Source organism: Mobula hypostoma, chromosome 6, assembly GCF_963921235.1.
Source record: "Mobula hypostoma chromosome 6, sMobHyp1.1, whole genome shotgun sequence".
NCBI lineage: Eukaryota > Metazoa > Chordata > Chondrichthyes > Myliobatiformes > Myliobatidae > Mobula > Mobula hypostoma.
The window spans coordinates 115,886,333-115,898,781 of NC_086102.1; the positions used below are offsets into that span (position 1 = coordinate 115,886,333).

The 12,449-nt window shown below is 47.4% G+C and overlaps 1 protein-coding gene across 1 annotated transcript in view; it reads right to left on the reverse strand.

Moving 5' to 3' along the window:
- The window catches only part of zgc:112416 (uncharacterized protein LOC550509 homolog), a 123,426-nt gene extending 112,632 nt beyond the window's left edge, over positions 1-10,794 (reverse strand). The window contains exon 1 of the mRNA XM_063051526.1: positions 10,691-10,794. Within this exon, the coding sequence (XP_062907596.1) occupies positions 10,691-10,762 (72 nt within the window). The 5' untranslated portion in view covers positions 10,763-10,794. The remainder of the gene's footprint in view (positions 1-10,690) is intronic.
- Between the last annotated feature and the right edge of the window lie 1,655 nt (positions 10,795-12,449).

The window sequence follows — 12,449 nt, forward strand, 5'->3', positions numbered from 1 at the left end:
GCTGCGAGAGCTGCTGAGTTTCTGCAGCATTTTTATGTGTTCCTCTGGATTTCCAACATCTGCAGAACCTCGTCTTTTCACATAAATCTATTCTTTTATTAATAGCCCCTACACATCCCCTTATCCATTTTTGTCCATGTTTCTGAAATGCCACATTTAGGATCGTATAGCATGGAAGCAGGACATTCAGCCCATCATGACCATGTCATACCAACCATATCAATCTCATCTTCCAGCACTTGGCCTGTAGCCTTCCATGCCTGGGCGGCTTGAGTCTAGACACTTCATAGAAGCGGTTCTACTGCTTCCTCCATTGGTTTTCCAACTGACAGGCATAGCAATGAAGTGGAGCAGCGACAACAGTGACAAATTGTGTTTCAGGTACAGGAGCTTGGATTTCTTAGCTACCAGAAGCACTTATAGGTGAGTCAAGCTCCAGCAGGAGTGTCCATTTAAATGCGGCTGCCTCGAGGTCAAAGTGCAGGTTTAGGTGAACATCCTGCCTCAGTGATTACAGTGAACCCCAATCCCCCGCCCCTCCTGAGCCTTTAACGCTAAGGAAATCCCATTTTAATACTTGAGAAATTAAACCCAAAAGCACAATAACCACAATTTTATGGGAAAGCCTGTTATGAACATAAGAAATGTAGGTAAACACTTGAAAAAGAAATTGGGAAGGCTAAAGGTCATGAGAAATACTGGCAGACAAGGTGAAGGTAAATTAGGAGTCTATAAGTATTTTAAGGGCAAAAGAATGATGAGGATAAGAGAGGGAAAGATACATTAGATTTATTTGGCACATGTTCAGTGAAAGATTCAATATTGTAGATTGTTTATTTTCATTCTTCAGTACACCGCTATAAAAGAGAATGGTTGTTACTCCAGATCTGTTGCAGCATTAAAAAAAACACAATAAGCACAAACAACACAATAAATATAAATATAAAAGAAATCCAATAAAGCACAATGTACAAGCAACTGCAAAATGGCAGTGCATGGGGGGGTGGGTGGGTGAAGGATGTTGAGGGGCCGTGGAGAGGAGTGGCTGATGTAGGGGTGGTGGGATGGGTTGATGGATAGAGGAAATGATCAGCCGGATGACTTGGGGGGAAGTAACTGCTTTTAAGTCTCGTGGTCCTGGTGTAGATGTTGCGTAGCCTCTTCCCTGGTGGGACTGCGTCTTCCCAACTGCAGCGGGCGGAAGAAGAGGATGTAGAATGAAGGTGGTTGGCACGAGGAATCACTTGTTTGCATCGTGAGTGGTTAGAGTCTGGTATGGATTGCCCCAGTAACGAAGGAAGCAGAATGAAGAGGTCCTTCTGCAGCTGTACAGGGCCCTGGTGAGACCACACCTGGAGTACTGTGTGCAGTTTTGATCTCCAAATTTGAGGAAGGACATTCTAGCTATTGAGGGAGTGCAGCGTAGGTTCACAAGGTTAATTCCCGGGATGGCGGGACTGTCATATGTTGAAAGATTGGAGCGACTGGGGTTGTATACATTGGAATTTAGAAGGATGAGAGGGGATTTGATTGAAATATGTAAGATTATTAAGGGATTGGACATGCTGGAGGCAGGAAGCATGTTCCCGCTGATGGGTGAGTCCAGAACCAGAGGCCACAGTTTAGGAATAAAGGGTAGGCCATTTAGAACGGAGTTGAGGAAAAACTTTTTCACCCAGAGAGTGGTGAATATGTGGAATGTTCACCCAGAGAGTGGTGAATATGTGGAATGCTCTGCCCCAGAAGGCAGTGGAGGCCAGGTCTCTGGATGCTTTCGAGAAAGAGATGGATAGAGCTCTTAAAGATAGCGGAAGCAAAGGTTATGGGGATAGGCAGGAACTGAATACTGATTGTGGATGATCAGCCATGATTACAGTGAATGGCGGTGCTGGCTCGAAGGGCCAAATGGCCTACTCCTGCACCTATTGTCTATAATGAACTGTAGTATTCAAGGGGAACTGGATAGGTCCAGGGCTATGAGAAGCGTGCAGTAGTGTAGGACTGGTGGGGGTCATCACTAACGACGATGAGACAGCCTACAGAGAAGAGGAGGAAGAACTCTTTATCACATATTTCATCATTTCCTGTCTCAGTCACCTTATGTACAGAGAGTCCTATACTTCATGTCACTTAATGTACACACAATCAATCTATGTAAGTTCATTTTATGCATTTATATTTTTTGTGTTTCTATTGAGTTCTTTATGCTTATTGTGTTTTTCGTGCTGCATCAAGATTATTAAATATCATTTCCAGTACACAAGCCTAAACAAGAATGAAATAATTATTACTCCAGATCCGATGCAGCACAAAAAAGCACACTAAGATGAAGAACACAATAATTTTTTAAAAAACACAAATATATATACCCAAGGTAGCTTATATAAATAGGCTGATTGTAAATTCATTAAGTGACGCTAGGCACAGGGGTGTCTGAAAATAAAGCGACTAACAGTAAATGATAAAGGAGGGGTTATGGAGCAGTGAGTTAGTGGGTGGAAGTGTTGATCAGCTCTACTTTCGTAACAATCATTTCATTCTCCTTTACATGTGTGTACTGATGAATCATAATAAACAATCTTGAATCTTGAATCTAGCTGGATTAATCCCAAAAAAACCCAGATCTGAATAGTAAAAATTCCTATGCTATAACCTCTCATGAGGCCCACTGTCACAGGTGGCACATTTCCGGTGATATAATTAAGGCCCATCTCTGTTGTTAGGTAGATGCAATTGATCCCATCAGCAAGGACTTTTCCCAAGAGATTAAAAAAAACAGAGAATGCTGGAAAGATTCAGCAAACCAGGAAGCCTCGGTGTAGAGAGGATCAGAGAGAACATTTCAGTTCAATGTTTCCTCATCAGAACGAGGAAAAGTTAAAAATTGAGGAGATGGTTGAGAGTCCAGTCAACCACGTGGAGGAGCTAAGGGAAAAGGATGACACTGGAGAACCAATGGTGAAGAAAACGGTGGTCATCCTTTGTGTCCTGGCCAATAATCATCCCTGTGCCAGCACGAGTAAACAGACTAGTCATGTTCACGTGACTTCTGTAGGAGCTGGATGTGTGCTCAAATTGACGGCATAAGAGCTACGGCATCTCAAAGACATTTGATTCGCTGTGAGACATTTTGAAGTCATAAAATTGAGATAGAAATTATGCCTAATTTCCTGTTTCTTTTACACCAGAAGTTCCTTATCTCAATAGCAAAAGACAAAAATTATGAAGTTAAATGCAATGTGATTATTATTTAATTGTACAGTTACATAACACACAAGGAAACTGTCATGGCACAAGTACTATAGCACAGAAACAGGCCCTTTGGCTCATCTAGTTCATGTCAAACTGCCTCATCCTAACGACCTGCACCTGGACGATATCCCTCCGTACCCCTCCCACCCATGCACTTATCCAAATTTCTCTTAAATGTTGGAATCAAAACTCTATCCATCACTTCCGCTGGCAGCTCATTCCATGTTTGCGTCAGCCTCTGTTCTGCTTAAATATTTCACCTTTCACTCTTAACCTTTGACTTCTAATTCTTGTCTAGCCCAACCTCAGTGCCAAATTTAATCTATCTATACCCCTCATAAGTGGGGGAGCAAATGAACAGGTGACAGAGTTAAAACCTGTGGCAAGAGAAATTTATTTATTTCTAGCACTGAAGCAGCTTCCCTTGTATTTGACTGTTAACAGTTTCCCGAAGCTGATTGCAAGGGGAAATTGTACTAACCTGGCACCTTCATGGTTTCTTGAAAAAGACAACAATGTTAACTTTATGAGCAGTGCACCTTTCACATGTTGACTGCTCTATTTCCTTCCTTGTTCCTTCTTGATGATTCAAGAGAGAATGTTACTTCTCAAATCCAACTCACACCATGTTCCACCTGTCCTATTTGGGAAGCTTCTCCCTGTACTCCCTCCTCACACATCCCATCCATCAGGACACCTCACACATTGCTAAGCAATGATCAACTTGTGCAGGTAGCTATGGATTTGGGCATCAAGATCCCCTGTACTTTAACACTGTCAGTTTATTGGCCCTTTACATTTGACCTTCCAAACTGCAGTATCTCACACGAACCTGGATTAACCTTCATCTGCCATTTCTCGGCCCAGATCTGCAACTGATTCGAATCTCACTGCATACTTTGGCAATCTTCTACACTATCCACAACAACACCACCTTCATGTCATCTGTAAAGTTACAGACCCAGCATACACAATTTCATCCAAGTAACTTGTATCATCAAAACAATCCTGATGTCTTCTGGACTTGTACCCAAGGTTGTTTTTGCAGTTATCGAGGAAAGTGGATTTAAGCAGACCCCAGCAAATTTAGTCACAAATCCATTAATACCATAGTCCAAATCACTGACATACATTGTAAAAAGCAGTGGTCCCAACACCGACCCCTGTGGAACTCCACTGGTAACCGGCAGCCAGCCAGAATAGGATCCCTTTATGCCGAACAGCCAAAGGAGAGGCAGGATCGAGCAGTGGATCAATTGGGGGCTTCTGATGACGCTATTCCCCAAGTTTACTGTAACATGACAACTCTGAAGACAAATCAGCTTCAGGAGTAGAGACCTAGGGAAGTGGCAGCTGCTCAGCGAGATGATCCGGGCATTGGCACTATTTGGTCGGCGGTCGAAAAGGGAGACGAGGCTCAGGTGGAGAAGAGGAAACACGCTTCGGTGCCTCCATTACTGGAAGAACGGCCTCGGTTGGAGTTGAAGAACCAGCTCTTATACTGGATCACGTCACCCCCGGACCGGCCTCGGCATTGCCAGCCGGTTCTACCCGAGAAGTATTAGAGGATTGTGTTGAAGTCACTTCATGATGATTCTGGACATTTGGGGGTGGAAAAGACCGATGGATTGCTCCGAGACCGGTTTTACTGGCCCCGAATGAAGTCGGCGGTTGAAGAATACTGCAAGTCGTACATTCGCTGCATACAGCGGAAGACCCTGCCTAAGCGGGCAGCTGCTTTGTCCCACTTGCAGAGTGCAGGGCCCCTGGACCTGGTGTGTATGGATTTCCTGTCCGTAGATCCTGATGCCAGCAACAAGAGCTGGGCAAGCCTGAGGGTTACCATTGTGGGGGCTCGACCAGGATCTGAGCCTGGGACCTCTTGCAATCAAGGTTATAGCTCATCAATGACAAATAGAAAAATAATTTATAATATGATCTGTATAGTTAAACACATTCTAACAAAATGCAATAAATACAAAGTTACTGAGGTATAAATCCATCCTTCAAATGTGAACAAATCTGCTCCAGGAATGTACTGGGTGCCAACATTCCTGTAAAACACCATGGGAACAGCTCAGCGTTCATTCATCCATTCACAGTGAAACACAGCCCGAGACCTGGGTCTGGGACTTGTGCTCACTGTACTGCACACAGAGAGAAAGAATCAGCATTTTGTCTTGTCATCTTTCTAATAAACAGCCAAAACTGTTAACTCTGTTTTCCTCTCTCTGTTACTGCCTGATCTACTCCAGGACAGTTTCTGCTTTCCTTTGGGACTTCCAGTGTCCATAGTATCTGGCTTTTGTTGGGACTGTAAAGAATCTACAAGCCTGTCGGAGAAGGTGACATTTTGAGAGCTTTGTCACTTTCTTTAGTGACTTCACCTCTGCTTCCCTATAATTGTTGGAACTCCCTCATCGGATCCAAAGTATACTGCAGAACATAAATCCACAAACCTCCTTTAAAATCTTCAGGATGTGACCAGCACAATGTCAGACCACCCAAAATATTTGTGTTCGGTTTGAATTGCATAAGACAAACAACAAAACTTTGAGCAGCTGAAAATGTGCAACTCTGCCTTAGTATCATAGAATCCACCTGACCTCACATACACTGATGAAGTGCTCTTCTCCTTCATCCCCCTGGGGGGGTGGCGTTATTCCAGAGAACATCCTTAGCTTCCGGCGGGGAGCCTCTGCCCATGCACTGGGCCACTTATTGGCCAGGGAAGGCTGTCATAGAGGGGTTTAATTGGACCTTGCTAGGCATGCTTGGAACCCTGGAGATCAGCAAGAAGAGCAGGTAGAGTCAATATATTGGGCATCCGGTTCACTGTTACAACTGTACACGGAATCAATGGTAACCCTCAGGCTTGCCCAGCTCTTGTTGCTGGCATCAGGATCTACGGACAGGAAATCCATACACACCAGGTCCAGGGGCCCTGCACTCTGCAAGTGGGACAAAGCAGCTGCCCACTTAGGCAGGGTCTTCCGCTGTATGCAGCGAATGTACGACTTGCAGTATTCTTCAACCGCCGACTTCATTCGGGGCCAGTAAAACCGGTCTCGGAGCAATCCATCGGTCTTTTCCACCCCCAAATGTCCAGAATCATCATGAAGTGACTTCAACACAATCCTCTAATACTTCTCGGGCAGAACCAGCTGGCAATGCCGAGGCCGGTCCGGGGGTGACGTGATCCAGTATAAGAGCTGGTTCTTCAACTCCAACCAAGGCCGTTCTTTCAGTAATGGAGGCACCGAAGCGTGTTTCCTCTTCTCCACCTGAGCCTCATCTCCCTTTTCAACCGCCGACCAAATAGTGCCAATGCCCGGATCATCTCGCTGAGCAGCTGCCACTTCCCCAGATCTCTACTCCTGAAGCTGATTTGTCTTCAGAGTTGTCATGTTACGGTAAACTTGGGGAATAGCGTCATCAGAAGCCCCCAATTGATCCTGCCCCTCCTTTCTCTCTGCCTTCACGGTGATGGCAAACTGACAAATGGCCTTCAACCCCGGGGCAGGAACGATCTCACACTCCTCGTCCCTGTCCAGTCCCTGATAACTATATTCCCCGGATGTCGATCCACTTCCCTTTTGAAATACTTACTGATAACACCCTTACATCAGAAAATTCCAGTTCAGATTCACATGACTAATAACCGTCGTATGGATAATCACCAGCACTGATACCCCAAATCTCCAGTACACTGAATGGTGTCAAGAGTAAATGTTTCATGTTCTTCCAAGGGGGATCCAAATACTATGAGGTCATCCAAATACATCAACACCTCAAGCAGTGAACATTACAAAGAAGCCATTACATTAGCAGTGAATCCTTAGAGCACGTTACACACATAACACTTATAACACTGGGGTACGGTACTGGTGGGGATGGGTCTGTCACTGTATAACACTGGGGTACAGTACTGGTGGGGATGGGTCTATCACTGTATAACACTGGGGTACAGTACTGGTGGGGATGGGTCAGTCACTGTGTAACACTGGGGTACAGTACTGGTGGGGATGGTCTGTCACTGTGTAACACTGGGGTACAGTACTGGTGGGGATGGTCTGTCATTGTGTAACACGGGTACAGTACAGGTGGGGATGGGTCTGTCACTGTATAACACTGGGGTACAGTACTGGTGGGGATGGGTCTGTCACTGTGTAACACTGGGGTACAGTACTGGTGGGGATGGGTCTGTCACTGGGGTACAGTACTGGTGGGGATGGGTCTGTCACTGTATAACACTGGGGTACAGTACTGGTGGGGATGGGTCTGTCACTGTGTAACACTGGGGTACAGTACTGGTGGGGACGGGTCTGTCACTGTGTAACATTGGGGTACATGTACCGGTGGGGATGGGTCAGTCACTGTATAACACTGGGATACAGTACCAGTGGGGATGGGTCAGTCACTGTAATACGGGAACAATACTGGTGGGGATGGGTCTGTCACTGTATAACACTGGGGTACAGTGCTGGTGGGGATGGGTCTGTCACTGTATAACACTGGGGTACAGTACTGGTGGGGATGGGTCTGTCACTGTATAACACTGGGGTACAGTACTGGTGGGGATGGTCTGTCACTGTATAACACTGGGGTACAATACTGGTGGGGATGGGTCAGTCACTGTGTAACACTGGGGTACAATACTGGTGGGGATGGGTCAGTCACTGTGTAACACTGGGGTATAGTACCGGTTGGAATGGGTCTGTCACTGTAACACTGGGGTACAGTACTGGAGGGCGGCTTGTCATTGTATAACACTGGGGTACTGTACTGGTGGGGACAGGTCTGTCACTGTATAACACCGGACACAGTACTGGTAGGGATGATCTGTCTTTGTATAACACTGGGTTACAGTACTGGTGGGGATGGGTCAGTCACTGTGTAACACTGGGGTACAGTACTGGTGGGGATGGGTCTGTCACTGTGTAACACTGGAGTACAGTACTGGTGGGGATGGGTCTGTCACTGTGTAACACTGGGGTACAGTACTGTGGGAATGGGTCTGTCATTGTGTATCATTGGGGTACAGTACTGGTGGGGATGGGTCTGTCATTATGTATCATTGGGGTACAGTACTGATGGGGATGGGTCTGTCACTGTGTAACACTGGGGTACAGTACTGGTGGGGATGGTCTGTCACTGTGTAACTCTGGGGTACAGCACTGGTGGGGACGGGTCTGTCACTGTGTAACACTGGGGTACAGTACTGGTGGGGATGGTCTGTCACTGTGTAACACTGAGGTACAGTATTGTGGTGATGGGTCTGTCACTGTGTAACACTGGGGTATGGTACTGATGGGGATGGGTCTGTCAGTGTAACACTGGGGTACAGTACTGGTGGGGATGGGTCTGTCACTGTGTAACACTGGGGTACAGTACCAGTAGGAACGGGTCTGTCACTGTGTAACACTGGGGTACAGTACTGTGGGGATGGGTCTGTCACTGTGTAACATTGGGGTACAGTACTGGTGGGGATGGGTCTGTCACTGTGTAACACTGGGGTACAGTACTGGTGGGGATGGGTCTGTCACTGTGTAACATTGGGGTACATGTACCGGTGGGGATGGGTCAGTCACTGTAATACGGGAACAATACTGGTGGGAATGGGTGTGTCACTGTATAACACTGGGGTACAGTGCTGGTGGGGACGGATCTGTCACTGTAACACTGGGGTACAGTACTGGTGGGGATGGGTCAGTCACTGTAATACGGGAACAATACTGGTGGGGATGGGTCTGTCACTGTGTAACACTGGGGTACAGTACTGGTGGGGACGGATCTGTCACTGTAACACTGGGGTACAGTACTGGTGGGGATGGTCAGTCACTGTATAACACTGGGGTACAGTACTGGTGCGGATGGGTCTGTGACTGTGTAACACTGGGGCACAGTACCGGTGGGGTTGGGTCTGTCACTGTATAACACTGGGGTACAGTACTGGTGGGGATGGGTCTGTCACTGTGTAACACTGGGGTACAGTACTGGTGGGGATGGTCTGTCACTGTATAACACTGGGGTACAGTACTGGTGGGGACGGGTCTGTCACTGTGTAACACTGGGGAAAATACTGGTGGGGATGGGTCAGTCACTGTGTTACACTGGGGTACAATACTAGTGGGGATGGGTCAGTCACTGTGTAACACTGGGGTATAGTACCGGTTGGAACGGGTCTGTCACTGTAACACTGGGGTACAGTACTGGTGGGGATGGGTCTGTCACTGTGTAACACTGGGGTACAGTACTGGTGGGGATGGTCTGTCACTGTATAACACTGGGGTACAGTACTGGTGGGGACGGGTCTGTCACTGTGTAACACTGGGGAAAATACTGGTGGGGATGGGTCAGTCACTGTGTTACACTGGGGTACAATACTAGTGGGGATGGGTCAGTCACTGTGTAACACTGGGGTATAGTACCGGTTGGAACGGGTCTGTCACTGTAACACTGGGGTACAGTACTGGTGGGGATGGGTCTGTCACTGTGTAACACTGGGGTACAGTACTGGAGGGGCGAGTTGTCATTGTATAACACTGGGGTACTGTACTGGTGGGGACAGGTCTGTCACTGTATAACACCAGACACAGTACTGGTAGGGATGATCTGTCTTTGTATAACACTGGGTTACAGTACTGGTGGGGATGGTCTGTCACTGTATAACACTGGGGTACAGTACTGGAGGGGATGGGTCTGTCACTGTGTAACACTGGGGTACAGTACTGGCAGGGATGGGTCAGTCACTGTGTAACACTGGGGTACAGTACTGGTGGGGATGGGTAAGTCACTGTGTAACACTGGGGTAAAGTACTAGTTGGGATGGGCCTGTCACTGTGTAACACTGGGGTACAGTACTGGTGGGGATGGTCTGTCACTGTGTAACACTGGGGTACAGTACTGGTGGGGATGGTCTGTCACTGTGTAACACTGGGGTACAGTACTGGTGGGGACGGGTCTGTCACTGTGTAACACTGGGGTACAGTACTGGTGGGGATGGTCTGTCCATGTGTAACACTGGGGTACAGTACTAGTGGGGATGGGTCTGTCACTGTGTAACACCGGGGTACAGTACTGGTGGGGATGGGTCTGTCACTGTGTAACACTGGGATACAGTACTGGAGGAGAGGGGTCCGTCACTGTTGACACTGGAGTAATGTACAGGTGGAGGCAGGTAGTAGAATGTAACACTGGGGCAATTGCTTGTCGGGGCAGAGTTGGAAAGTGTGATATCGGGATAAGTAATATTAAAACGGTCCTCTTCGCCCTCAGGGTGCCTTGTTTTCAGTGCAACGTTCCTGTAAACGGCGGAAATGAATAGTTGGAAGTCAGCAATCTGTGTGAGTTTATGTGGTTTCCAAGTTACTCCCGTTCAAATGTTCTCGAGTTAAGCTTGCAGGCTGAACTTAAAACAACTGCGCGAGTTGCCCACCTTTTCCAGCAGTTTTAGTTTCAGCCTGGTCATCTGGTCCACTAAAGAGGGTCCTGCTGTCTCCATTCTCATTCAAGAGGAACGATTTCGGTGTAAGCATGTGATGTTAGAGCGGAAGGAGTCCAGCTGGTCGGAAATTCGCTGTAGATGAACAAGCAGACGGCCGGCTTGCGGGGATACAAACTTATGGATCGGGGTTTGTTTGGTGTTGTGACTGCCGCCGGTTCTCCGCCCTCGTCTCGGTTGCTAACCTACGCTTGTCAACAGCTGGTTGCTGTAACTAAGTCACGTACTTGGCGTTTGGCTCCGCCCGCGGCGATGATCCTTTCCAGTGATTCCTGCCGATCGCCTCGTTCCTTCTGCTTTCTTCTTCCAGAGGGGAAAGGAAACAAAAAGGCGCAACATTTTTACATCAAATCTTGCAGCTTAACATTCTTGACAACCATACTCATTGATAACAGGACACAAGTGATTTTCGACACTGCGAGTCCCGAGCAACGCGCAAAATGCTAAAGGAACACAGCGGTCAGGCAGCATCTGTGGAGGGAAATGGACAGTTGACGTATCGGGTCGAGACCCTTCGTCAGGAAAGTTATTGACAAACATTCCTGATTATCTTCATTGTTTAACATTCTTTCGCCCCATATAAATAAAGCTTTTGCCTCCTTTCCACTTCTTTTTAATTCCCGACTCCGGTATTCCCTGCAGCCTAGTTTTAAGACCATGAGATATCGGAGCAGAATTAGGCCATTTGGCCCATTGAGTCTGCTCCGCCATTTCATCATGGCCGATCCAATTTTCCTCTCAGCTCCAATCTCCTGCCTTCTCCCCGTATCCCCTCATGCCCTTTCGAATCACGAATCTATCAACCTCTGCCTTAAATATACTGTGACGAGAATACACATAAAATTAAGATGTTTGCTGGCCTGGGTTAGCATCAGTGACATCAGCAAGTGGTCTGCCACCTGCCCTCAGGGGAAGGAGAGATAAGGAACAATGGAGCAGCGTCTGGAGATGTGTAATGAAGGGATGTGGGAGAGAGAGCTGTCTGGAACGGCTCCCCCCTTTGAACCCTGAACTGTTTGAAGTGATGGACAGGCGATACCCCAGCAGGGGGATAAAAAGGGACAGGTTCGCTAAGGCAGGACACACACGCCACCCGAGGTAACGAGACCCTGGAAGCGGTACGCTTCTCACGAGTCGGTGGGAAGTACCGGACAACGCACAGGGTGGAAAGGTACGATCAGCGGGAACCCGGTGTGTGTCCGCCCTTGCCTGGGTGCCGGGTTCACTGCAGAGGATCGACCGCATCTGGAGGAGGGGTCACAGTCGGTGACCTCAGGTGACATCACCAAGGACCTGCCCAAAACCTGTTTGTGAGCCATATCGCCGGTCTGTGAGTGAAGCCGTGTCTGAATGATCAGTTGTTCCTGTTCTATCTCTCTCTTCCCCCCACGTTGTCCATCGCCATGGCAACGATTACTGCGAACTGAACTACTAACTGGACTGAACTTTGAGTCACTTTAAATTTGGTCATTTACCCCTAGACAACGATAGAGCTTGATTGATGCTGTTATCTTAATTCTGTGCACATGTGTGTTTATCATCGCTGAACTGTTGCATTTATTATCCTTTTGATTACTGTGTTGCTTGTTTCTTTAATAAAACTTTCTTAGTTCTAGTACTCCAGACTCCAACTGAGTGATCCATTTCTGCTGGTTTGGCAACCCAGTTACGGGGTACGTAACAATACATAAAG